Here is a 25,222-nt window from a genome sequence, read left to right as displayed (position 1 = left end):
ATCCTAATTTTCACCTGTTAGGTCATAGTAATATAATTTAATACCAAATGTGTACTACTTTAAACTGATTATTGAATACCTGTAGAATTAAAACAAAATTCACTTTTCATGGTTGAGGTAATATTTAAACATAAAGGTTTCTTATAGTTGCTCTGTAGTTTTTCTGGTTTTTAAATTTTTTTGTTTTAAAACAATGTCCTGTTGTGTCTTCCTTGGTTTAGTATATTAGACTAGAATATACAGGAATGGCTTTGAATTCTTGAAGTGTACAAGTTTTTATACTGATAAAAAGCTGTTTTCTTAGTCTGATTTCCAGTAGAAGCACAGGAAAGTTAAAGGCAAAAGTCACAAAAAAGAGGGAAAAGGAATATGGTTTTTGGTTTGTTTGTTTTTTCTTTTTTTGTCTTTTTAGGGCTGTACCTGCGGCATATGGAGGTTCCCAGGCTAGGATTCTAATCAGAGCTGTAGCTGCCAGCCTACACCACAGCCACAGCAGTGCAGGATCCAAGCCACATCTGCGACCTACACCACAGCTCACAGCAATGCCGGAGCCTTAACCCACTGAGTGAGGCCAGGGATTGAACATGTGTCCTTGTGGATGCTAGTCGGGTTCGTTAACCACTGAGCCATGACGGGAACTCCAGGAATATGGTTTTTATGTTCTTCATTTTTTAAAAAAATAAGATCCAGAGTTCCCTTCGTAGCTCAGCAGTTAACAAACCCAACTAAGATCCATGAGAATAAGGGTTCAATCCTGTCCTCGCTCAGCAGGTTAAGGATCTGGCATTGCCGTGAGCTGTGGTATATAGGTTGCAGACAAGGCTCCGATCCCGAGTTGCTGTGGCTGTGATAGAGGCCAACAGCTATAGCTCCAGTTCAACCCCTCTGTATGCCAAGAGTGCGGCCCTAAAAAGAAAAAAAAAAAAAAAAAAGATCTCACACACACACACAATTTCAAACCTTAGAATTTAAAACCTTTTGAAATCAGGAACTCATTGACTGTTTCTCTGTCCTCCGTACCTAATGCAGAGCTTTATACACAGGTGTTCAGTAGAAATAATGATAAAAGCAAACACATGACTGTGCCAGGCACTGCTCTAAATGGTCTAGATCTTATGCATATTAGTAACTTATTTAATACAATTCTATGAGGTAGCTAGGTATTTTTTTCCATACTTGCCAGATGAAGTATTATCGAATTTTCCCCAGCCACACATCTAGTTAAATGGAGGAGCTGGTATCAAACTTTGGTAATCTAGCTCCATATTTCTTACTCTTAATCACTACATGGTACAGTCTCGGTGATGATTGTAATCAAGAAAGTAAGCTTGCACACAGTTCAAAGATTAGTCTTTGATTAGTCTCTGTTAGGTTAATTGAAGCACAATTTTTAGAGACTAGGGGGAAGGTGAGGTTGGGAGGGTAGATTGGGAGGGGCCATATTGTGAAAAACCTTGAATTGCTGGCTAAAGATTATCGACGTAAGGGTCAGAATACTAGTTTAGAAGATAGATCCTAGTTCTAGTTCTGACTTAAGACATAGGTGCCTCATATGGCTTGGCCTTCGTCTTTGTCACTTACCTTGGAATCTGGATTAACTGACCTGTAAAATAGAGCAAATAATCTCTCATATCTTCTTCCATAGATTGTTGTGAGGTTTTAATGAGGTATTAAAGGAATATGAAAGTTCTTTGTAAATCACAAAGTATCAGATAAATCCAAATAATACAAGACATGAAAGCACTGTTTTAGAAAAATAGTCTGTCTGTACTTTGGGGAGAACAATCAGCTATGTGCAAAGTAGAATTGAGGAGTGATTGTAAAAAAAAAAAAAAGTAGCGGGTGTCTTGAGCATCTGTAGGTTGAAGATGAGGAATCCTGAGCAAACAAGCAAACAGAGCTCTAGGCTTCCCTGCCTGGACAGAATAGCTCCACCTTTATCTTTTTATTCTTATGATGTGAAAAATATGGTTGGGTGATTAAGTAAAAGACTGAAGTAAATAAATACATCCACAGGACTCTATACTTAAAGTGGTAAGTGTCAGGAACACCACCTTTTTCAAGTTGGTTGTGCTGTATTGGCAGTCTTTGTGGTCCAAAGTTTCTCTTTTTTGTTGTTGTTGTCTTTTTGCCATTTCTTGGGCCGCTCCCACGGCATATGGGAGGTTCCCAGGCTAGGGGTCTAATTGGAGCTGTAGCTGCCAGCCTACACCAGAGCCACAGCAACGCCAGATCCAAGCCGAGTCTGCAACCTACACCACAGCTCACGGCAACGCCAGATCCTTAACCCACTGAGCAAGGGCAGGGATCAAACCTGCAACCTCATGGTTCCTAGTCGGATTTGTTAACCACTGCGCCACGACGGGAACTCCCCAAAGTTTCTCTTTAATCTCATTTTCTCTGCGAATTTTGTGTGTGTGTGTTGTCTTAATGTCACTAATTTTGGTACTAAGTGAGTTTAATTATTCCTTCTAATGTGATAGGATGCATGAAATAATCAAGTTTACTAATCCACAAAATGTGTGTGTGTGTATATATATATATATATATATACACACACACACATATACAAAATGTGTGTGTGCATATACACATACTCACTATCTTTACATTTATCAATGTGATATAATTAATGTATTGACCCTCTGGTATGAAGCATAGATGTCATTATCTGTCAGAAAGGCATCAAATTTACCCAAACCCTTGAATGTAAAGTTACGATGCTAAAGTACTGAAGGTAATTTTTTTTAAGACAGATGTTAACCTATCAATTACCTTGACTGTAAAGGAACCACATTATCATAACCCCTATAAAAATTGAGATTTTTGAATACAACTTTGTTTTTGTTGGCACACAAGAGTGATTGGATTAACAGCAGCATAGTGAAGGGATTAAGAGCTTGAGCTTTGAGGACCTGGGTTTGAATCTTAGCTTCCTTGTTTTTCTGTGCTTCAGTTCCATTATCTGTAAATATAATAATTCTTCCCCCACAGAGTTGTTGAGAGGACTAAATGATATAAGGACTAAATGTATGTGAAGCCCTTAGAACACTACCTGATAGATACATGGTAAATATTCAGGAAGTGCCGTTGATGGTACTCTTTTAGGGACAAAATTAGTATACTCAGTGGGGTTAATTTGTATTAATTTGTATTAAAATACTGAAGGATGTATTTCTGATGTAATTGTTTTGTTTTATTAAAGTTAGTGCTGAATTAAGTTCTGACCAGAAGCAGTTGACAGCCATTTTCTTACTGAGATAAAATAGAGAAGAGCTATGAGATGCTTTAACCTAAAACATTATTTCAGAAGCACATTAAATGGTGAGATAATCTCTTGCCATTTTGAAAAGACAACTAATATAGCTCTTTGAAGAGTTTGAAAAGTTTGGCAAACTGATGGGAGAATTTTAAGAAATGAGAAATTACTATATAAATGAAGAGAACTATACTGTAAATAAAACTATACTGCTGCTTCATTTCTAAGAAACCATGTCTGAGAAGTTTATTAGCACATTATGCCCATGAACCTTAAGGATTATGCATTGAGGAGTCTCCTAGTGACAGTTTTTAGACTTGGGTGTTTGATCTGTTGTTTTAAAGAGGTTTTCTTTGTTAATTAAAAAAAATAATAGAAAAACCAACCTGAAACCAATAAACATGGAAGAATCACCATAAAATTTTATGAAGCCAGTAGAGATCTATGCTTCTGTTAATGTTCTGATAGAAGTTAAAATATAGGCCACGGATATTCCTCAAACTTTATGGCTATCTAAGCCTTTTTTAAAAAATATAATTTTACTAAGTGCTTTACTAGATTTTTATCTCCTACCCCCACCACCATATTTACTAAGAATATAGTTTGTATGATAATATAGTGCCCATTAACTTGCTTAAATTTTTTAATTTAAAAAAATATTTTATTTTTTATGGCCACGCCCACAGCATATAGAAGTTCCTGGGCCAGAGATTAAATCTGAGCTACAGCTGCAACCTACACTGCAGCTGCAGCAATGCCACATCCTTTTAACCCACAGTGCCAGGACAGGGATCAAACCTGTGCCCCACAGAGACCCAAGCCACTGCAGTCAGATTTTTAACCCACAGTGCCACAGTGGGAATTCCTTAAATTTTTTTTTTTCATTTTGTTTTTATTACTCAAATGAATTTATCACATCTGTAGTTGTATAATGATCATAACAATCTGATTTCACAAGATAATTTTTTTATTTTTTAACAAAGTTTCTTTTTTGACAAGAGACCTGAAGAGACCTGGTTCATGGACAGCAGTTTTGTAAATCTGGGTTTCTTATTTGTGAGGTTTAAAGCAAAACCATTGACAGCTTTGGCATTCAAATATCTTAAGAATATTGTTAGTGAATGTTTGGTGTAAGATGAACAATTGGTTCTAGACGTATACTAGATCCATTTTTACTTGTAAAAATGACTTCTGCATTGACATAACCAATTGTATTTTATTGAGAGATTTATTGGGATTGTGAGAAATAAATTCTTAATTTTATATGCCTGATAACTTAGAAACTGGCTTTCTGTTATTAATGTCATCAATGATAAATTTAAAACAACTGGGGAGTTCCCACTCTGACACATTGGGTCAGGGATCCAGTTTTCCTCTGTGTGGGTGCCAGTTAGATCCCTGGCCTGACACAGTGGGTTAAGGTTCTGGTGTTGGTGTGGCTGTGGCGTAGGTCACAGTGCCGGCTCATATTCAATTCCTGACCCAAGAACTTCCACATGCCGCAGGTATGGCCAAGAAATAGGGGATAGGGGGACAGAGTTATCATTTATTGAGCACTTACTGCATGGCCCTGAACTGCTTTACATGTATCTCATATAATCCTCAATCCTCTCAGCAGTCCTATGCAATCTGTCTATAGCCCATTAAGATCAAGGAATTAACCCACAATCATGTAGTCATTAACTGGTAGAGCAAGATTCAGTTGTAGGTCTGTTTGACTCTAAGGTCTGTGCACTTAACTTCTGTGTTAATACTACATAATACTGGCTCTGGATACCCGCTCATGGTAGTAAATATCAGAATATAGGCAGAAACTTCCTTTTTTGTAACACATTTCACACTTGTAATCAGCTGTCCTGTGTTTTTCCTCTGCTGAACTGTAAATTCTTGCTTATATTTTCAGTCTCTCCCTATCCTCTTCTGATTTAGCCCCTCTTCTTTCTACTCCTCCCGTAACAGAACCTGTCACTCTGTACTTAATTGTCTGTTGAACTTATTTATCTTCATCCTTGAGTAAACAGACTGTAAGCTCCATGTGGGGAGGGATTATATCATACTAATTTTTGTATCTCTGTTACATATCTAGCTCAAGTTCTGGTGCTTAGTAACTGCTTAAGAAGATGAAATTCCTATGACTTCATTGTTAAAACATATCTGTTATATGGAGTTCTTGTTGTGGCTCAGCAGTAATGAACCCAACTAGTATCCATGAGGACTTGGGTTTGATCCCTGGCCTCACTCACTGGGTTAAGGATCCAGCGTTGCCATGAGCTGCATAGCTCGGATCTGGTGTTGCTGTGGCTGTAGTGTAGGCCAGTGGGTACAGCTCCGATTTGACTCTCTTAGCCTGGGATCTTCCGTATGCCACACATGTGGCCCTAAAAAGACAAAATATATATATTTTTTTGTATAGTATTTATATATATATAGTATTTCTTTTATCTCTCAGATAAAATTTAGATTGGGATCTTTCATATGCCGCACTTGTGGCCCTAAAAATACAAAATATAGTATTTATGTATATATGGTATTTCTTTTATCTCTTTCTCAGATAAAATTTGGTTCAGGTTGCAGACAGTTTTGTCTGTAATTTTTTCTTTTGGCATTTTCCCAGATCATTGTATATTTTTTCAAAACATAGGTTTGTAAAGCCTTTGTGCGTATGTATCATAATATCTCCCCCTCTACACAAAAATAATAGAATTTATGTGGAATAATAAGAATAGTGAAGAAAATAAGAATAATGCAAGCAGTTTTATTGTTCTAGATATTATGTTATATTTGGCACTATCCCAAGAATAGATCAGTGGAATAGAACAGAAATTTCAGAAACAGACTGAAGCATATAGGAAAGAATTTGGCATTAACTGGAGAAAGGTTGGATTTTTTTTTTCAGTAAAGCAGTGTTAGAATGACTAATTAACCATTTAGAAATAAAGCCTAACTTGTATTATCTTGGCTCTAAGCAGTCATTACAGGAGTATATATGGATGCATATGATGTCCAAGAAGAGGAGGGAAAAATTAATTTTGAGAGCTACCTATTTAGCCAGGGTAGATTGTTTTTCTGGCTTATTCTTTTTGAGTAAGCTAGTGATAGCTTCCTAAAGAAGGTAAAAATTCAGTGCGCCTCAGCACAAAAGAACTCAGAAGTCTAGAATAAAAATTTACTCTTGAGAATAGGGTGATAGAAGCCCTGAAAGTGGCCCACGTATTGTATGTAGAAAGGTAAAAAGTAGCATTGAAAAATCTGGGAAAAAATGCAAGAAGGTGCAGGTTAAATATTTCTTTAAAAAAGAGGAGGAGGAGGAGTTCCCGTCGTGGCACAGTGGTTAACGAATCCCACTAGGAACCATGAGGTTGCAGGTTTGGTCCCTGCCCTGGCTCAGTGGGTTGAGGATCCAGCGTTGCCGTGAGCTGTGGTGTAGGTTGCAGGTGCAGCTTGGATCCCGAGTTGCTGTGGCTCTGGTGTAGGCCGGTGTCTACAGCTCCGACTCGACCCCTAACCTGGGAACCTCCATATGCCGCAGGAGCAGCCCAAAGAAATAGCAAAAAGACAAAAAAAAAAAAAAAAAAGAGGAGGAAAAGAAGTTGACTATTCTGCATGACTTGGGAGTTTGAAGAAGAACCTAATCTTGAAAAGCTCACAAGGAGGGGAGGAGCGTGATATTGGCACTACTGTTAAAGACTGAGTCCTTCTATATCCTGGGTGAAAAGATCAGTTACCAAATGTTATAATAATCAAGACAGGAAAAATTAGCAAGTCCTAGATGAAGTTATACATCCACATTAAAAAAACAGCAAATTCAGGAGATCAACTTCCTTTGATAGTAAAGGAAGTAGGAAGAGTGGAATAAATGGTTATTAATTCATAACCTTTCTGGAGTTTCTTAGACATTCCATCTATTCATATGATGTGCCCAGCATACATTGGGTAAAGGTTTTTAACATCATGTTACTGAGTTTTTTCCCCTAGCTCTTAAAATGTGCCTGAGAGAGAGAAGAGCAGTCATTTAAAATTTACTTGTTCAAAATTAGGAATTTTGGGTTTTGCATTTAGTTTTTAGTAGAAATGACAGATACCTAATTCACACTGTTAAATTTTAGATGGTCTGTCTTCTGCTGATCCCAGCTCTGATTGGAACGCGCCAGCAGAGGAGTGGGGGAATTGGGTAGAGGAAGAAAGAGCTTCACTTCTAAAGTCCCAGGAACCAATTCCTGATGATCAAAAAGTGAGTAAAGGAACTGGTGGGCATGTTTATTTCTCTGTGCACCCAGAATTATTGAGCATTACATTCTATATTATAAATATATCCAGGCGTAGAATTGCTTCAGAGAGGCCTTTAATCCTGTATGCTTCTGTCATCATATGTCCACGTGCTTTCTCTATATCACTGTTCCTTTTTTTCCACCAATCATTAAGGATTGTACTATATGGAAAGCACTATCAGACACTGATAAGAAAACAAAATGCACAATTCCTATTCGCTTATCAAAATTATTATAACAGCCTACCACCTCTTTGTGTGTTTAGGGAGGAATAGTTTTGTTCTCAACGAAAGATTAAGGAAAGCTTCCTAGTAACAGACAACACCAAGAACATTATGAGAAGGGAACCAAGGGAGGAAAGTTGGTAACACGTTTAGTGGAGGAATATAATGCAATTGTGGAATAAGTTGGTGCTATTTTTTCTTTTTCTTTCTTTCTTTCTTTCTTGGCTGCACTCACAGCGTGTGGAAGTTCTCCTGGGCCACAGCAGCTGTAACCAGAGCCACGGCAGTAACAATGCCCAATCCTTAACCCACTGAGCCACAAGGGAGCTCTAGGATCAGTTCGTTATATGTCAGTCTTCCCTTTCTGGGCTGCATTCCTTAAAGAAAGGGACTGTGAGGAGTTCCCATTGTATCTCAGCGAGTTAAGAAAGCAACACAGGGAGTTCCTGTTGTGGTTCAGCAGATTAAGAATCCAACTAGTATCCAAGAGGATACAGGTTTGATCCCTGGCCTCAATCGGTGGGTTAAGGATATGGCGTTGCCACGAACTGCGATGTAGATTCCAGATGTGGCTCCCATCTGGTGTGGCTGTGGCTAAGGTGTAGGCCAGTGGCTGCAGCTCTGATTTGATCCCTAGCCTGGGAACTTCCATATGCCATGAGTGTGGCCCTAATAAGAAAAAAGAAAGAAAGAAACCAACACAGTGTCCGTGAAGATGTGGGTTCCATCCCTGGCCTTGCTCAGTGAGTTAAGGATCCAGCATTGCCACAAGCTGCAGTGTAGGCTGCAGATGAGGCTCAGATCCAGCATTGTGTGTCTGTGATGTAGGCTGGCAGCTGCAGCTCCAATTCCACCCCTAGTCTGGTAACTTCCATATGCCACATGTGCAGCCCTAAAGAGAAAAGGAGGGGCGGGAGAAGCAGGTGCAGCCATAAAAAGAAAAGACAAAAAGGAACTGTGAAAGTTTTTATTTTTGTAGCTCTAACACTGTGCTTGGTACTCATTAACTGAATAATAAGATGAAACAGGTGATGTGTATACCTTGCTACTTTTTTTTTGTCTTTAGGGCTCACATGAGGCATACGAAGATTCCCAGCCTAGGGACTGAATTGGAGCTGCAGCTGCCAGCCTCCATACACCACAGCCACAGCAACACCAGGTCCTTAACCCACTGAGCAAGGCCAGGGATCAAACCCATGTCCTCATGGATGCTAGTCACATTCCTTTCCACTGAGCTATGACTGAAACTCCAACCTTGCCACATTTGTATGGAATTCTCTAAATAATGAAAACCCACTGACAGCTCTTAAACTAGAGATAACATAATCATTGCTAGGGTTAGAAAAATTAGACTGGATATTGCATATAGAAGAGAAGACTGGTTTGGGAGACTATTTTGTACTACTTTGGTTAAGTGTTGAAGAGGGCACTACATAAATCAGGAAAGGAGGTAATGAAACAAGTCGATAGCTTTGAAAAATAAATGGAAACAGTTATTTACAAGAGACCTTAAGCTACCAATCAGACTTTTCTACTGCTTGGTTATAGAAAAGAAGATGAAATGTCAAAGAGGGCTCTGAGATAATAAGGCCATTGATATTCAACGAACATTAATTGAGCATCTGCCAAGCTTCAGCTACTGTGCTAGTGGAGAAACAAAATAAACAAGACACAGTTACTGTCTTTGAGGAGCCTGTGATCTAGTTAGGATGGAGAGGAAGGAGACAGGCACATTGATAGATAAAAGTAATGCTGTATATGTGTTAGATATTATGGAAGCACTTTGGAGTTTTAGCAGAGTGGTCAGAGTGAGATTGGAGAGGTAAGCAGGGACCAGATTCCAGAAGCCCTTGAATTTCATGTTTTTTAAAACTTGGATTTTTTTCCTATAAATAAGGAAGAATTTTAAGCTAAAGTGAGGTTTTGGGGAGGTTTTTTGGCTACTCTGACAACTCATATAGAAAAAGGAGTGGAGGGATATGAGAATAAAGGCAGGAATACCAAGTCAGAGGTTATTTAATAGTCCTCTACAGTAGTAATAAGAATGATATACAGAGTAGAAGAGAGATTTGAAAAGTAAATTGAAGCAAAATCAGCAGAACATGTGGTTAGAATTGATTGGAGAAGGAGTCATCAAAAATGACTTCTAGGGTTATAGCTTAGATAACTGGGACAGTAAAAATGGTGCTTCCCAACAGAGAAAGCAAAAGCTAGATAACTGGGGGGAAGATGGTTGGTTCAGTTTGGGATATGTTAAGTGCAGGGTGTTTTGTAGATATGCCTAAGAAATGTTGTAACAAGTTAAAGCTTAGGGAGAATATTTGTGTTTGGAAGTTATTAGTATATAGTTGTGAAAACTTTGAAGGTAGGAGTTCCCATCATGGCTCAGTGGTTAACAAATCCGACTAGGAACCATGAGGTCGCAGGTTTGATCCCTGGCCTTGCTCGGTGGGTTAAGGATCTGGCGTTGCTGTGAGCTGTGGTATAGGGTGCAGACTCGGCTTGGATCCCACGTTGCTGTGGCTCTGGCGTAGGCCGGTGGCTACAGCTCCAATTGGACCTCTAGCCTGGGAACCTCCATATGCTGTAGGAGCGGCACAAGAAATGGCACAAAAGACAAAAAAATTAAAATAGAAAATAAAAAACTTTGAAGGTGACTGAGAGATCTAGGAAAATTTATAGAGTTGAAAAGAGCAGTATAATTAGCACAGAAATCTGGGGAACTCTCAACTTTTAAGGAGAAACAAAAACCCATGAAAGAAACTGAGAAAAGAGAGTTCTCAGTCACAGAGGCTCAGACATATGCTATCTGGTAATTTTGAGCAGTTTCATTAGAAATCTTGGAATAGTGGCCCTATTGAAGTGAGTTGAGTAAATGATGACTTAAAAATAATAATAACAAGGAGTTCCCGTTGTAGCTCAGTGGTTAACGAACCTGACTAGTATCCAGGAGGGCATGGGATCGATCTCTGGCCTCGCTCAGTGGGTTAAGGATCCGGCATTGCTGTGAGCTGTGGTATAGGTTGCAGTCACAGCTTGGATCTGGCATTGCTGTGGCTCCAATTCGACCCCTAGCCGGGGAACCTCCACATGCCAGATGCGGCCCTACAATGAGGGGAAAAAAGTCTATTTAAAAAAAAAAAAAAGAAAGAAAGAAAACACTTCCTAGTACAGTATCTTAAAACATAGTAATCATTCTGATATTTGTTGAATGTTTAGTGAATGTGCAATTGAAAGTCTGTGTTTCTAACTGAAACTTCCCTGTGCCTGATCATCAGAATTAAACCATAGAACCACTGAATGGAGTAAAGACTATCAAAGTATAGTTCTTTTTCTGAGTATGTTCAGAGATCATTTTTTGTGTTTGTGAACAGAAATGAGACGTCATCTAAATGCTCATAAATCGGGGAATGGAGATATAAAATGTGTCATGTTTACAGTGGCAAATTAGACAGATATTAAAAATAAGTGAAATGAAACTACATTAATATCAATATGAATAGAATCTCAAAAACATGCTGAATCATGAAGGACGCACTACAGAAAGATACAATGTGATACCACTATGTGAACTTTCTGTGTGTGAATACACATAAATTACAGAGAATTGATTGGATGCAAACCAAAGAAATTCATGGTATTTACCCCCTAGGGAGGTAGTGTGGGAATAAGATTAGGACGGGGCTATAAAAAAATTTTAAATTTAAAAAATCCACAGTAATTTCTCAAAATGTTAATGTTGATTTCAGGAGGTCTCTTGCAGCACAGTGGGTTAGAGATCCAACATTGTCACTGCAGCAGCTTGGGTTGCTGCTCTGGCCCAAAAAGTTATGTCACAGGCACAGCCAAATAAATAAAAAAAAATTTTTTTTAAAAAAAAGGTGTTAGTTTCAGCCTTCTTGCTGTGAACAAAAGTAGTGTTTTGCCAGGCAGAACCACATTTCTCTTATGGTTGGACTATAAATTGGCTGAGAAGCAGACGGTCCTTGTGACCTGAATATCCTTCATAGGATGCATGTTTTCGTATGGTATTTTAGTCATTGTGAGTCTATATTGAAAACTTCTAAGGAAGTTTCTCCACAACAGGCAACCAACTTAAACTAAAATCTCTTAGCTAGGTTTGTGGAGATTTGGTGGTGGGGGGGGTTGTTTTTCCATCTGCTAGTAATTTCTGTAAACTATTTGGTGGCTCATGAGACCTCCAGAATCATCCTAATAACTGTGGTGCTGAGGAGAGAGATAGCAAGTTAGCCATATCATCTCTTTCTTTAAGTAGAGTCTAGGAGTCTTGGCTGTCATCTGTACAGACAGAATAAACAAAAAGCACTTTTCCTATAGAAAGCTCAGCTGTGTGGTATGTGTGAAGAAATATCAAGAATACTAATTTAACAATTCTAATTTGCTATTTTTATCATGCAGAATATAATTTTCAATGATATCCCTTCTCAAATGCAATTTTTTTTTAATGACACAAATGAACTTACTTGCAGAACAGAGACAGACTTGTAGAACACAATGTCAGACTTACGGTTGCCAAGGTGGAAATATGAGGGGAAGGGATAAATTGGGAGTTTGGGATTGATACATACACACTACTATATATAGAGTGGATAACTAACACAGACCTACCATACAGCATAGGGGACTCTGCTCAATTATCTATTATAACCTAGATTGGAAAAGAATCTGAAAAAGAGTGGATGTGTATATACGTATGGCAGATTCATTTTGCTGCATACCTGAAACTAACACAGTGTTGTAAATCAATCAGTTGTACTCCAACCAAAATTTTTTTTAAAAGAACAAGAACAACTTTCTCTGAAAGCTGTCAAGAGTTTGTGTCTTTTCTGTTTGTTTTGTTTTGGTTGTTTTTGCTTTTCAGGGCCACACCCACAGCATATAGAAGTTCCCGGGCTAGGGGTCAAATCAGAGCTGTTAGCTGCCAGCCTCTGCCACAGCTGCAGCAGATCCGAGCCCCGTCTGTGACCTACACCAAGGTCACAGTAAAGCCAGATCCTTAACCCACTGAGCAAGACCAGGGATCAAACCCACATCCTCATGGACTCTAGTCAGGTTTGTTAACTGCTAAGCCATGACAGGAGCTCCCCAGTTCGTGTCTTATGAGCATGAGGTGCCCTGCAATAAATGCTGTACTTTCCTTCACCCCCCCCCCGCCCCCCCATTTAAAAAAACTTTCTAGGAGTTCCCGTCATGGCGCAGTGAACGAATCCGACTAGGAACCATGAGGTTGCGGGTTCGGTCCCTGCCCTTGCTCAGTGGGTTAAGGATCCGGCTTTGCCGTGAGCTGTGGTGTAGGTTGCACACCTACAGACGCGGCTCGGATCCCGCGTTGCTGTGGCCCTGGCGTAGGCCGGTGGCTGCAGCTCCGATTCAACCCCTAGCCTAGGAACCTCCATATGCCATGGGAGCGGCCCAAGAAATAGCAACAACAACAACAACAACAATAACAACAACAAAAGACAAAAAAAAAAAAAACTTTCTATTTTTTTTTAAGGCTGCACCTACTCCATAGCTGTGGCAACACCGGACCCTTAACCCACCTCACCAGGCCAGGGATTGAACCTGTGTCTTTGCAGTGACCCAAGCCACTGCAGTCAGATTCTTACTTAACCCATGGCACCACAGTGGGAACTCCTCCACCCCCTTCTTAACTCCTAGCAACCAGTGATCTGTTCCCCAAGTCAGTGATTTTCTCATTTCAAGAGTTTATGTAGTATATAACATTTTGGTACTGGTTTTTTCATTCAGCATAATTCTCTAGAGATTCATTCAGATTATTTTGTGGATTATTAGTTGGTCCTTTTTTATATGTGAGTAGTAGCCCATGGCCATGATACTCCTGAGATAATTTAACTATTCCCCTGTTGAAGGACAGCTGAGTTGTTTTCAGTTCAGGGCTCTTGTGTATAAAGCTGCTGTATACATTCATATACAGGTTTTTGGGTGAACATAAATTTTCATTTCTCTGGGATTAATGCTCAGGAGGTCAGTCCCTGGGTTGTATGGTAGTTGCATATTTAGTATTTTAAGAACTGCCAAACTATTCTCCAGAGTATCACTTTACATTTCCTTTGGCAATGTATGAGTAATCTAATTTCTCTGCATCCTTGCCAGAACTTGCTATTGGTCACTATTTATTTTAGCCATTCTGATAAGTGTATAATGGCTACTCATTGTGGTGTTTTTGTTTTTGGCCTCGCCTGCATCTTGCACAAGTTCCTGGGCCAAGGATTGATCCAGAGCCACAACAGTAATAATGCTGGGTTCTTAACTGCTAGGCCACCAGGGAACTCCTACTCATTGTGGTTTTAATTTGCATTTCCCAATTGGCTAATGGTGTTGAACATCTTTCCATGTGCTTCTTTGCCATTTGTCTATTCTCTTTTGTAAATGTCTGTTCATATCTTTTGTACATTTTCTGATTGAATTTGTTTGCTTACTGTTGAACTTTGAGCGTTCTTTGAACAAACTAGATACAAGTACTTTGTTGGATATATGGTTTGCGTATGTTCTTCCTACTGCGTAGCTTGTCATTCTCTTAACAGGTCAAATTTAATTTTAATGCAAGTAGTTCTACATTTAAATAAATAAAACAGGCATTTCCATCATAGTGCAGCAGAAACGAATCCAACTAGGAACCATGAGGTTGCGGGTTCGATCCCTGGCCTTGCTCAGTGGGTTAAGGATCCAGCGTTGCCGTGAGCTGTGGTGTAGGTTGCAGACGTGGCTCGGATCCCGCGTTGCTGTGACTCTGGTGTAGGTCAGTGGCTGCAGTTTCTGTTGAACCCCTAGCCTGGGAACCTTCATATGCTGAGGGTGTGCCCCTAAAAGGCAAAAATAAATAAATAAAACAGGAGTTCTTTTGTGGCACATTTAGTAAAGGATCTGGCATTGTCACTGCAGCAGCTCAGGTTGCTGCTGTGGCTTGGGTTTGATCCCTGGCCCAGGAACTTCCCTGTGCTGTGGACACGGGCCTCCTCCAAAAAAAAAATAAATAAATTATCTATGAAATTACTTTTTGTGTGTGTGTGTGCTTTTTAGGGCTGCACCTGAGGCATATGGAAGTTCCCAGACTATGCCACAGCCACAGCAACTTGGGATCTGAGCTGCATCTGCAACCAACACCACAGCTTAGGGCAGTGCCGAATCCTTAACCCACTGAGGCCAGGGATCGAACCCACACCCTTATCGTTCCTAGTCAGATTTGTTAACCATTGAGCCGCAATGGGAATTCCCTGCAATGACCTTCTAAAAAAGGTTTACACAGCTCTCTGACCATGAAGTGAGCGATGAAAGATGGAAGAGTATAGTTCCATGTAACCTTTGTTATTTTTGAATATGTGATTTCAGATCAGTTTTATTGTTACTAATTCTTATTCATGATTTGGGAGAAAAAGACTGAACTTAAATTATTTCATAATAATTTTCTGAATAATGGAAACTTAACCAGTTGGTTCACTCCAATACTTTTTACTTTTAACCTTAGGTTTCAGATGATGATAAAGAAAAGGGAGAGGGAGCTCTTCCAACTGGGAAATCGAAAAAGAAAAAGAAGAAAAAGAAGAAGCAAGGTGAAGATAACTCTCCTACACAGGTAGAGTATCAAAACAACAGACATCATTCATTAAGCTCCTACTGCTGAGTTGTACAAAGATAATATGCAGATGATAAGAAAATGTAAAGCTCTAAGATAGTGTGAGGTGTCAGATTTACCTGAAAAACGTTTGAAAAAAAAAGTATGAAAAGTCATAGAATGTTTTAAAGATTTTATACATCATGCTGTAATAAAAACATTGCTTGAAAGAAAATCATATCAAAGGTATAAACCTAAAAGTAAATAACTAAAATTTTAAATTAGATGCATTTTGGTTTATATTATGGTGAAATGGAAAAGGAGGAATACAGTATTTCACACAGAAATTCTTTGAGTAATGGAATTCAGCAAATTAAAATTTTAGCACAATTAGAAAAACTATGTGCATAAGAAGTAGAATCTTTCACTTGGCTGTGAGTTTGCTGGCTGTTCCACTCAAGTATTCTTTCCTGCTTTTTTGGCTTCCAATAGAAACTTTCTATTTATTATCACTTTTATATTTTAATTTTCTTTTCTTTGGTCTTTCCTATAATCTATTACTAGATTATAATACAGATGAAAACAAAGATATTTTAAGGCATACTAGATTCCTCGAAATGTGCAGGGATTTATTTTTTAAAACACTTACCACCATAACATTACAACCTTATGAAAGGCTTAGCCTTTATGTATAACCACGTGGCTACTTGTTTTCATTCCTTTAAATGTAGGAGATTGCCAAAATTTCTAGGGGATTGGCTACTGTAATTTTCCTACTTAATTCTATTTGGGGAAATTTTCTGCATGGCTTTTTTTTTTTTCTTTTTCTTTTTCTTTTTCTTTTTTCTGCATGACTTTTTAAAGTATGTGTGCAGTTCTCTTGTGGGAAACACACCCCTTCATAAATGATGCCAATCCATTATCAGTATTAGTTTTTTCTCAGTAGTAATAGTAGGTGAGCATTTATGTTAATATAACTAAGATCAATGGACATAAAAAACAAAACTATGTAATAAGTGCGCTTTTCTTATTAGCTGAACTAGCTGATGAGAAATGTTATTGATAGCTGTCCTTCATTAGTAATACTATCCGAAATCCATGTAGCCAAACTTTTCATGGATTTCTGTGATTTAAATTCTGGCCTTTACCAATACTAGTTTTCTGGCTTGTGGAATAGGTGAGTTCCTTTTAAAAGAAATTATAGAAGTTCCTATCGTGGCTCAGTGGTTAACGAATCTGACTAGGAACCACAAGGTTGTGGGTTCGATCCCTGGCCTTGCTCAGTGGTTAAGGATCCAGTGTTGCCATGAGCTGTGGTGTAGGTTGCAGACGCGGCTCGGATCCCACGTTGTTGTGGCTCTGGTGAAGGCCAGCAGCTACAGCTCCGATTCGACCCCTAGCCTGGGAACCTCCATATGCCGTGGGAGCGGCCCTAGAAATTGCAAAGAGACAAAAGAAAAAAGAAAAAAAAGAAATTATATATAAGTACTTCATTCCCAGAAGTCGTCATTAAGTGAAATGCTAGTTCTAAAAACTAATTCACTATGTCTTTTTTCTAACAGGAAAAAGATACTAGTTTATCATTTGGTTTAGTTAATTAAATGGTTCCCATTTACAGATGTAGTGTGTTGTTTTTTAATTTACAGTTGATTTAGATTTAAATCCCTGAGGAAAGCAGGAACAATGATTGTATATATTCCAAATGTACCTGTGATTATGCGTCTTTAATTATTTTTTTAGGCTCTTTTAAGATATCCAGGCAGTTTCTGAAATAAAATTATCTTCTGGGACTATCTTCTGGATATTAGTACTACAAACCAAATAGATTTTAATTAATAAAAATGAGTGATTTATATCATCTAATACACTACTTTTCTCTGTAGGACACAGAAGAATTAGAAAAAGAGATTAGAGAAGAGCTTCCAGTGAATACCTCGAAAGTCCGTCCAAAACAGGAGAAAGCTTTTTCCTTAAAGACCACAAGCACTAGTGATCCTGCAGAAGCACTCATCAAAAATAGCCAGGTAATTTTTTATATTTAAGAATGAAATTTTGATGACTTGAGAATTGTATTATTGCTAATATTTTTTTTGAAGCACCATGCTAAACATTTTTAATATACCAAAATGTCCTCAAAACTCCACAGGAAAGATGAGACCCATTATATAAATGAGATTAGAGAAGTTGGATAATTTGGTCCACGTCCCATAGCTATTAGAGATGAAACTAGAGCCACTAGACTATATCTTTCCTCATTAAATATCAAGGCTTACAGGGGATAGATGGCTTACAGAAAATCATGACTTACAGAAAATGTGGCTGGTTGCACCTTCACAAAACCATACACATAGTATGACTATGGTTTGATCTCTCAAAGTGTAGTATTTGTATAAAATTTGGAGACTGTAGTTCCAGTTGTGGCACCTCAGAAATGAATCCCACTAGTATCCATATCCATGAGGATTCAGGTTCAATCCCTGGCCTCACTCAGTGGGTTAAGGATCTGGTGTTGCCGTGGTCTGGGGTGTAGGACACAGACGTAGCTTGGATCTTGAGTTGCTGTGGCTGGGGTGTAAGCTGACAGCTGTAGCTCCAATTTGACCCCTAGTCTGGGAGCCTCCATATACCACGGGTGCGGCCCTAAAAAATAACGGGGGGGGGGGGGGGGGGGCAAAAAATAAAATAAGATAGAACTTGGTGACAGCATCTTGAAGTATGTGCCATCTCTGAAAAATTTTGGTATGTTAGAAGGGACCATTTTACAAAAGGTAACAGTGACACCTAAAGACCGCAGCTCTTGAAAATCTTATTTCTGGGAGTTGCCTTGAGCTGTGGTGTAGGTTGCAGACGTGGCTCAGATCCTGCGTTGATATGGCTGTGGCGTAGGCCTGAAGTGTGCATAACCACAAAATTCTGCCTGATTATTTTATATACTCATCCAAAAAAATGTATTGAGAATCTACCACAGTGCCACATACCCTTAAGGTTCTGGAGATGGATACGTTAGAGAACAAAGCTCTTTGTGGAGCTTACATAATGAAACAGCTTATACAAGTACCTGAGTTATTGCTAAGAGAAAGAATTTGTAACAGATTTTTGGACTAAAAATCTTAACCATACTTCCTGTTTCAGTTTGATGTTTGTAATTCCTTGAGAGTGTTTTGAGATAAAAGGATGCAATCTCAGTACATGCATGGGTTTAATAGTAAGACTGCAAAGGACCGTATGACGTTTTGATGTTTTTCTTAGTTGTTTTCAGAAGCCATCTTGTAAAGGATATTAGAGTCTTTTTGTGATTTAATATAGATAAGTGAGAGAACTGGGGCGGGGGGGGGGGTGGATTTTAGATGAGTACTAAAACTTCTGGGTATGAGATAAATACAAGGAACATTAATAAAGCTGAATCGAGCAGCATGAATGCAGCTTCAGTTACCTGAAATAGTAAGGAGTCCTGGTAGTTACCTGGGTACACATCCTCCTCTTGTTTCCTTTCCCTATTGTGCTTTCCCCAACCCTTGGAGCCTGGAAGAACAAGGGACAAAACAAGCATTACTTACCCTTAGTTTTGTATTCAAAATAATCATCACAGGTAAAGCCAAAGGGTGAAATGGCAGCTTACTCATCCATTACAGCCTCAGGTTACTCCAAGTATTGGAGTTTGTGTCATTATCTGCCCTGACCTGAACAGGCCTCATTGACGCAAGTCAATTAGTTTACGTCTCTGCTCCCAGGTTGGAGAGAAGCTCGGCTCAAGAATCTAGGCCCTAAATAAGCAAGTTTTCACTCCCAGACTGGATAAAACACTGAAGATTTAGACCTGAGTTTTACTAGTCGCTTTAATCGATTAGGCTGATAGCCATAATCTGCTTTTTCTGAGGTTATCTTATTCTTTGGGAAGGAAACCGACGTTCTTGCTGCTGCTATTTGAGATATTCCTGCTCTCCTTGAGAAGGAGAAAGGGGGAACTCACCTATTGGTAGTGTAGAAATTCACTGTTTCTTTTGCCTTTCACATGAAAAAGTTTTGAGTTGAGAGTTGGTGGAAAGTGGACACAACCATTGAACAAATAACAAATCCTGCTAACAAAAAACCCTGCTATTTGTAATGAGAAAGAAAAATGTAGAAATTAATGAAAATGGGAGGATTCGTTCCCATTTGAGAATCAGTAAACATCTTGTAACATTACACTCCCCTGTTTTTATCTCAACCCATATTTGTAGATATTATAGGTAAAGATTTATTTGGTTATGTGTCACTAGAGGGCAGTGTAGTTGTAGTGCTTCTGCTGGTAAATTATTGGGAAACCATCGTCATATTTACTTGCTGCTAAACAAGCCTCTTGTTATTACTGTGATACTTAACTTTATTTGAACTTTTTAATGAAAATCTAAGATAATTTTATTTCACAATAGCCTATCAAGACTCTTCCACCTACTATTTCTACCGAGCCATCTGTTACTTTATCAAAAAGTGATTCTGACAAGAGCTCTTCCCAAGTGCCACCGATGCTACAAGAAACAGATAAATCCAAGTCAAATACTAAGCAAAATAGTGTGCCTCCTTCACAGAGTAAGTAGTCCTCATTTTTTATGCTTTCGTGTGTTCTCCGTAGTGTTTGTAAGTATTAATATCCTAGCAGTCTAATAATCCATTAATAGAGCAGCCCTTCCCTCCTTTGCAAAGCCAGATCCTTGGAACCTTGTGGACCTCAGTTGTGAGGGCCAAGAGGCTGCAGTCACTACAGGCAAGAATAGGTGGACCAGGCCATGCACCAAGGAGGACTTGACTTGATACCTACCCTTATTGGCCTGGCCCCTCCCTTTTTCTGTCACATGTTCTTGAGTACAGATTGTTCTGTCCCTTTTCTTCCCTACTTTTTCTCCCTTCAGCTACCTTTAGTTTCCATTTTACTCATTTTCACATTTATTACTTAGATTGAGTCATATTAAATGATGGTCAAAACTAGTGAAATATCAGAGTTCCCATCGTGGCTCAGTGGTAATGAACCCAACTAGCATCCTTGAGGACCTGGGTTCCATTCCTGGCCTCGCTCAGTGGATTAAGAATCTGGCGTTGCCATGAATTGCAGCATACGTGGCTCAGATTCCAAGTTGCCATGGCTGTGGTGTAGGCCAGCAGCTGCAGCTCTGATTCAGCTCCTAGCCTCAGAACTTCCGTATGCCTCTGGTATGCCCCCCCCCCCCAAAAAAAGAACTAGTGAAATATCATCTGTATACATTGGGATTGAAAGGAAAATAGGGGAGTTCCCGTCGTGGCGCAGTGGTTAACGAATCCGACTAGGAACCATGAGGTTGCGGGTTCGGTCCCTGCCCTTGCTCAGTGGGTTAACGATCCGGTGGTGTTGCCGTGAGCTGTGGTGTAGGTTGCAGACGCGGCTCGGATCCAGCGTTGCTGTGGCTCTGGCGTAGGCTGGTGGCTGCAGCTCCGATTCAACCCCTGGCCTGGGAACCTCCATATGCTGCAGGAGCGGCACAAGAAATGGCACAAAAGACAAAAAAAAAAAAAAGAAGAAGAAGATAGGAAGGCAGCCAGAGAATAACCTAAAAACATGTAACTAAAACCTGAGAATATAAACATGTAAAATTTGAGGCATAGTTATTGAATTTCAAAGCATATTTTAATTGATGCTAATTTTATATTTTTGAAGCAGAACAGTATTCACTGCCTCCTAACTTTTTTTTCTTTTTCCTCCTCCCTCCCCCCCTTTAGCCAAGTCTGAAACTAGTTGGGAATCTCCCAAACAAATAAAAAAGAAGAAAAAAGCCAGACGGGAAACGTGAATATTTTTTTTCCTGAATTGGACATGTGTTTGTAAACACTGTCTTGAAGATTATGCTGTTTATGCAATAATTTGTGAACATGTACAGAGTTTTATATAAATTTAAACCAATTTTTAAAACAAGACTGTGAACACAACCACCGTAAAAATGGAATCAAAGGAAAGTTAATTTATGAAATTAAGAGGTCAGCAGAATATACTACAGTGCTGGAAGACACTTGGGGGAAGTCTCTCTTCAATTTAACAAGAACGATCTTAATTTAAGAATATTATCCTGGTTTTATAACAGTGCCCTGTTTACAACAGATTGTGCCCTATCTCATCTGCAGCTGAGGAATAAAGGATTCTGATTAGAGAGAAGGTTGCCTACAAATTAGTCGGCAGCTTCTTGGATCTTATGCACGGAACTTAAACCATTTGAATACGTTTTATGCTTAAATCAAAGTGCTTTGATCAAATGCATAATCTGCCATATCTTTACATATTTGTTGGTAGCAGTTTGTATTAAAGGAATCACAAGTGCAAATAAAAAGTCATTTATTCTTTGTTTAACTAAACTCTCATGGTTTGGTTTACAATTTTTAAAAAGTTCTTAAAACATTCAAAATGCAATTGACACTTGTATGGCTTATGAAGTTATTTTTGATGAAGTCTTACATTACTTGAATTGTTCAAAGTACAGTGTATTTTAAGTTAAGAAAGGTAAACTATATATGTATTTGTCGTATACTTTTAAGGTTCAGACTCACAAATAATGCTCTTGTTTATGATTTGAAAACTTTCAGGCAAAATCCAACTTATGTTTTTCCTTTCCCTAGCAATTACTTTTTTCCAGTGTCAGCTCTTCTTCATTACTAATACTTTTTGACTTTAAAAAGGAAGTCTTTCACAAACTAGTTATACAGACAGAACTTTTGAGTCTATGATGGAGAATGAAAAACTAGAGTCAGACAGCTTTAAATTGACATTGTCAAGACCTCCAGTTATCAGGAATACATTTTTTTACTGCCTTAACCTGTAGTGCGTAGAATATGCATCAATTTCTTGAAGGGGAGTCATGTTTTTATAAGAATTTTCATGTAACTATTGCAATCGTGGTCAAATAAGGAACGTTTCCTGCTTGAAACTGTATGGATTTAAACGACGTGTGAGATGTTTCACCGTTTTCAGGCACTGTGTAATTCTATTGTAATAAACTGGCAGGTATCTTTGTAACTATAACTAGTGCATGCTCAGCCATGTACACTGTAAATAGCCTTTACCAAACGTGTTTGACAAGGACCATAATTAACATCACTTAGTGAATTGTGATAAAGAAAAAAAGCCATGACTTATTTGATGTGATTGGCTTAATTGTTTTTCTGTGGCGCCAAGAATGAAACTGTTTAACAGCTGTAACCAATGGTACTGATCTATCCATCCAATCTTGTCTTTATTCTATTTGATTGTGGTTTGATAGTATTGCATTGTCACACTGGGAAAGCTAAAGAGACAAAATGGTTTTGGTTTCGCTGAAGACTGGCCTTATTAATGGACAGCTTTCCTAAAAGTGATTATTAACTTTTATCAGGTGTTAACATCTGTTTCAGGAACATGGCAGTATGTTTACATGTCAGAAGTTTTGTTTTAATTCTATGATATTTCTAAATTGATTTGTTTAAATAAATTCAGCAAATGGATAGCATTGTTTTTATTTGCTTCAATATCGGGGTAAATATTAAGCTAAAGTGCCAGGAGTGGATTTCTTCAAATGACTGTATTCTGTTAGCTTTATATGGATGCTTCCTAAAGAGATCCAAGGATGCCTACATTGCAGCACTTTGTAAAGATATCACAAAGGAGGCTTGAATTAGGGAGTCTGTGTAATTTTAGAATGTGCCAAAAGATCTATGCTCAAAAAATTTGATTGAACTCTCTCAACTCTACCTCACCATTTCTTTATCTTAGAGTTGTGCTGGCTTTGTCACATGTGGGATTTTATTTCTCCAGCTTAGTAGCTATCACTCACTCAACTGCCGCTGCCAGGCATTAGAGACACCATCTTTTGAGGGGAGATTGAGTGTGGAGATGGAGAGGTGCGCTCTTAAATCGGGGTGGATCCAGGATGGAGATACCTGTCCCTTCTCTCTGGCTCAAGAGCCGGGACATGGATTTTCTGTTTTGAGAGGAGGCAGCTATGAACGATAAAATCAGTAAGTTCATACTCTTACACAGGCATAAGGTGCAGACTCTTGCGCAGTTAATCATTGTTCATTGCTCTTGTTCCCTTAAGAACTTTATGTGACATGAGAGCAGTTTCTGGCGTCTGAACAGAGGAACGGTTATCCAGCCTCAACTCAGAAGGCACTAAAGTCAAGGTAGCGATTTGGGGAGGAGGGGAGCCTGTTGTCCTTTGGAGGCGGGGACGAGGTGCCCTCCCAAACTAAGACTAGTGATCCCTTCAGACCTGGAGGAGACCCTTGTTCTGACTAGCAAACAAGGCCTCAGAGAAACTCCTAAAACTCTCCCTCGTCATGACCTGTCTCCACATACTGAAAATCCTTCCCTGTTCTGGAGCTGGACGTAGCAGGTTAGGATGTCCCCAGACGAATCCTACCTCTCTATACCCTGAATTGAGCAAAACAGTAGTTGAGAGAGTCCAAAAATCCAGGATTGGAATAAAATGTTGATGTTATTGACCATGTTTACTCTGTGCATGCGTTGTCTTGGGCGGGCAGTGGGAGTAACTCATCGGAATCTAATGATATGATTTCGTAGATTAATCCAGTTTGCACTTGGGTTAAAGATATTGAAGGGCAATATTTAACTACAGAGTTTAGTTTTTCTTAATTAAGAACAGTCCTCTATTAACATAGTGTGAAATATCTTTCAAAATTTAGAATTTAGGTTTAAGATGTCTAAGAGATGTCTTAAGACTTTCCTGTAAACTCATTGCACAAACTGGAATTACTTTCCAAAAGACTTAGGGAATGCAAATATGTTATTTGTAAAATGCATTGAGTATTGTAAATAAAACAAACCATTTTTGTTTTGTTTAAATTGCTCGTGATAGTTCTCTTCTGGGAGGGGATTTTGCATCCTAACCTAGTCTAAAGGCAATTTCTTTTTGATGTTCTTGATGTTTCTAAACCATGGTTTCCAAATGTTTCAAATGTCCGGGATGCTCTGAAACCTTAGGTGCGCTTGAAGGATTTACCACAGGGAAATCAAATATTTGGAGTTAACTATCTCTAGAAAACATCCCTGTTTGCGACACAGTATTTTCTGTGGGAAACAGCATCCACCTTATATCTTTTTGGCAGTGATGTTAAGGCCACCAGATGCAGTATATATATCCCTCATGTGAACCTTTTCAGTTAAGGAAATTAGATTCAGATTTGGCATTATATGTTAGTATGGCTGTGTCCCTAAACAATAGCAACTTAAAGTAGGAGCTTATTTTTCTTGCATGTATAAGTCTGGGAGAGCAGTCCAGGGGTAATTTGACACCCTGCAGGACCAGGCATCCGGGGTCCTCCTGCGTTACTCTTCCCTCTCCTCAATACATGGCTTTTATGGCACAGTTGCAGACAGCTGCACCCGCTAGAAACACCCTGTCAGCATTTCTGCCCGCTTCCTTTAAGAACACTTCTTACAAGTTCTTCACACCACACAGGCTTATCCACCCAAACGTAATCACTTGATCCTGCTAGTACACAGGGGGATGGGAAATAAGAGTCTTTATTCTGGGCTGTCATTACAATTCAGGATTTATTACAGAGGCAGCAGCGGAGAACTGGCTATCGGGAACAGCCAGCCATCTCTGTCACAGGATCGATGTACCCTGTGTATATCTTGCACCCAAGCATCACTTTTCAGGTCAGGTTAGAGCTTTTCCCCTTGAGCAGAAATTTTGAAATGTCTTGGATGCTGCTCAGAGTAGCAACCAATGATGTTTCAACTTACCTGTAATAGATTCTGGAAGAAATTTCTGCCATCTGATGTCTGCTTTAAATTCCAGGCTTAAAGAAACTTAGTAGCCTGCTATCACGCCTACCCTGCAAGGATAGGTTATAACGAGTTTCAATAGAAGAGTTA

The 25,222-nt window shown here is 39.0% G+C and overlaps 1 protein-coding gene across 3 annotated transcripts in view; it reads left to right on the top strand.

Annotated features, from left to right (window-relative positions):
• The window catches only part of MTDH (metadherin), a 60,963-nt gene extending 36,779 nt beyond the window's left edge, over positions 1-24,184 (top strand). For all 3 annotated transcript variants that reach the window (XM_047783557.1, XM_047783556.1, XM_047783558.1), the window contains 5 exons: positions 7,366-7,490; positions 15,259-15,366; positions 17,229-17,369; positions 19,758-19,914; positions 21,076-24,184. In XM_047783557.1, coding sequence (XP_047639513.1) covers positions 7,366-7,490; positions 15,259-15,366; positions 17,229-17,369; positions 19,758-19,914; positions 21,076-21,146 — 602 coding nt within the window. In that variant the 3' untranslated portion in view covers positions 21,147-24,184. The remainder of the gene's footprint in view (positions 1-7,365; positions 7,491-15,258; positions 15,367-17,228; positions 17,370-19,757; positions 19,915-21,075) is intronic.
• The last annotated feature ends 1,038 nt before the right edge of the window (positions 24,185-25,222 follow it).

The sequence above is a fragment of the Phacochoerus africanus genome, chromosome 6 (assembly GCF_016906955.1).
Source record: "Phacochoerus africanus isolate WHEZ1 chromosome 6, ROS_Pafr_v1, whole genome shotgun sequence".
In the NCBI taxonomy this organism is placed as follows: Eukaryota; Metazoa; Chordata; class Mammalia; order Artiodactyla; family Suidae; genus Phacochoerus; species Phacochoerus africanus.
Note: the sequence above shows the minus strand (reverse complement) of the source record. Positions and strands in the feature narration are given on the sequence as shown.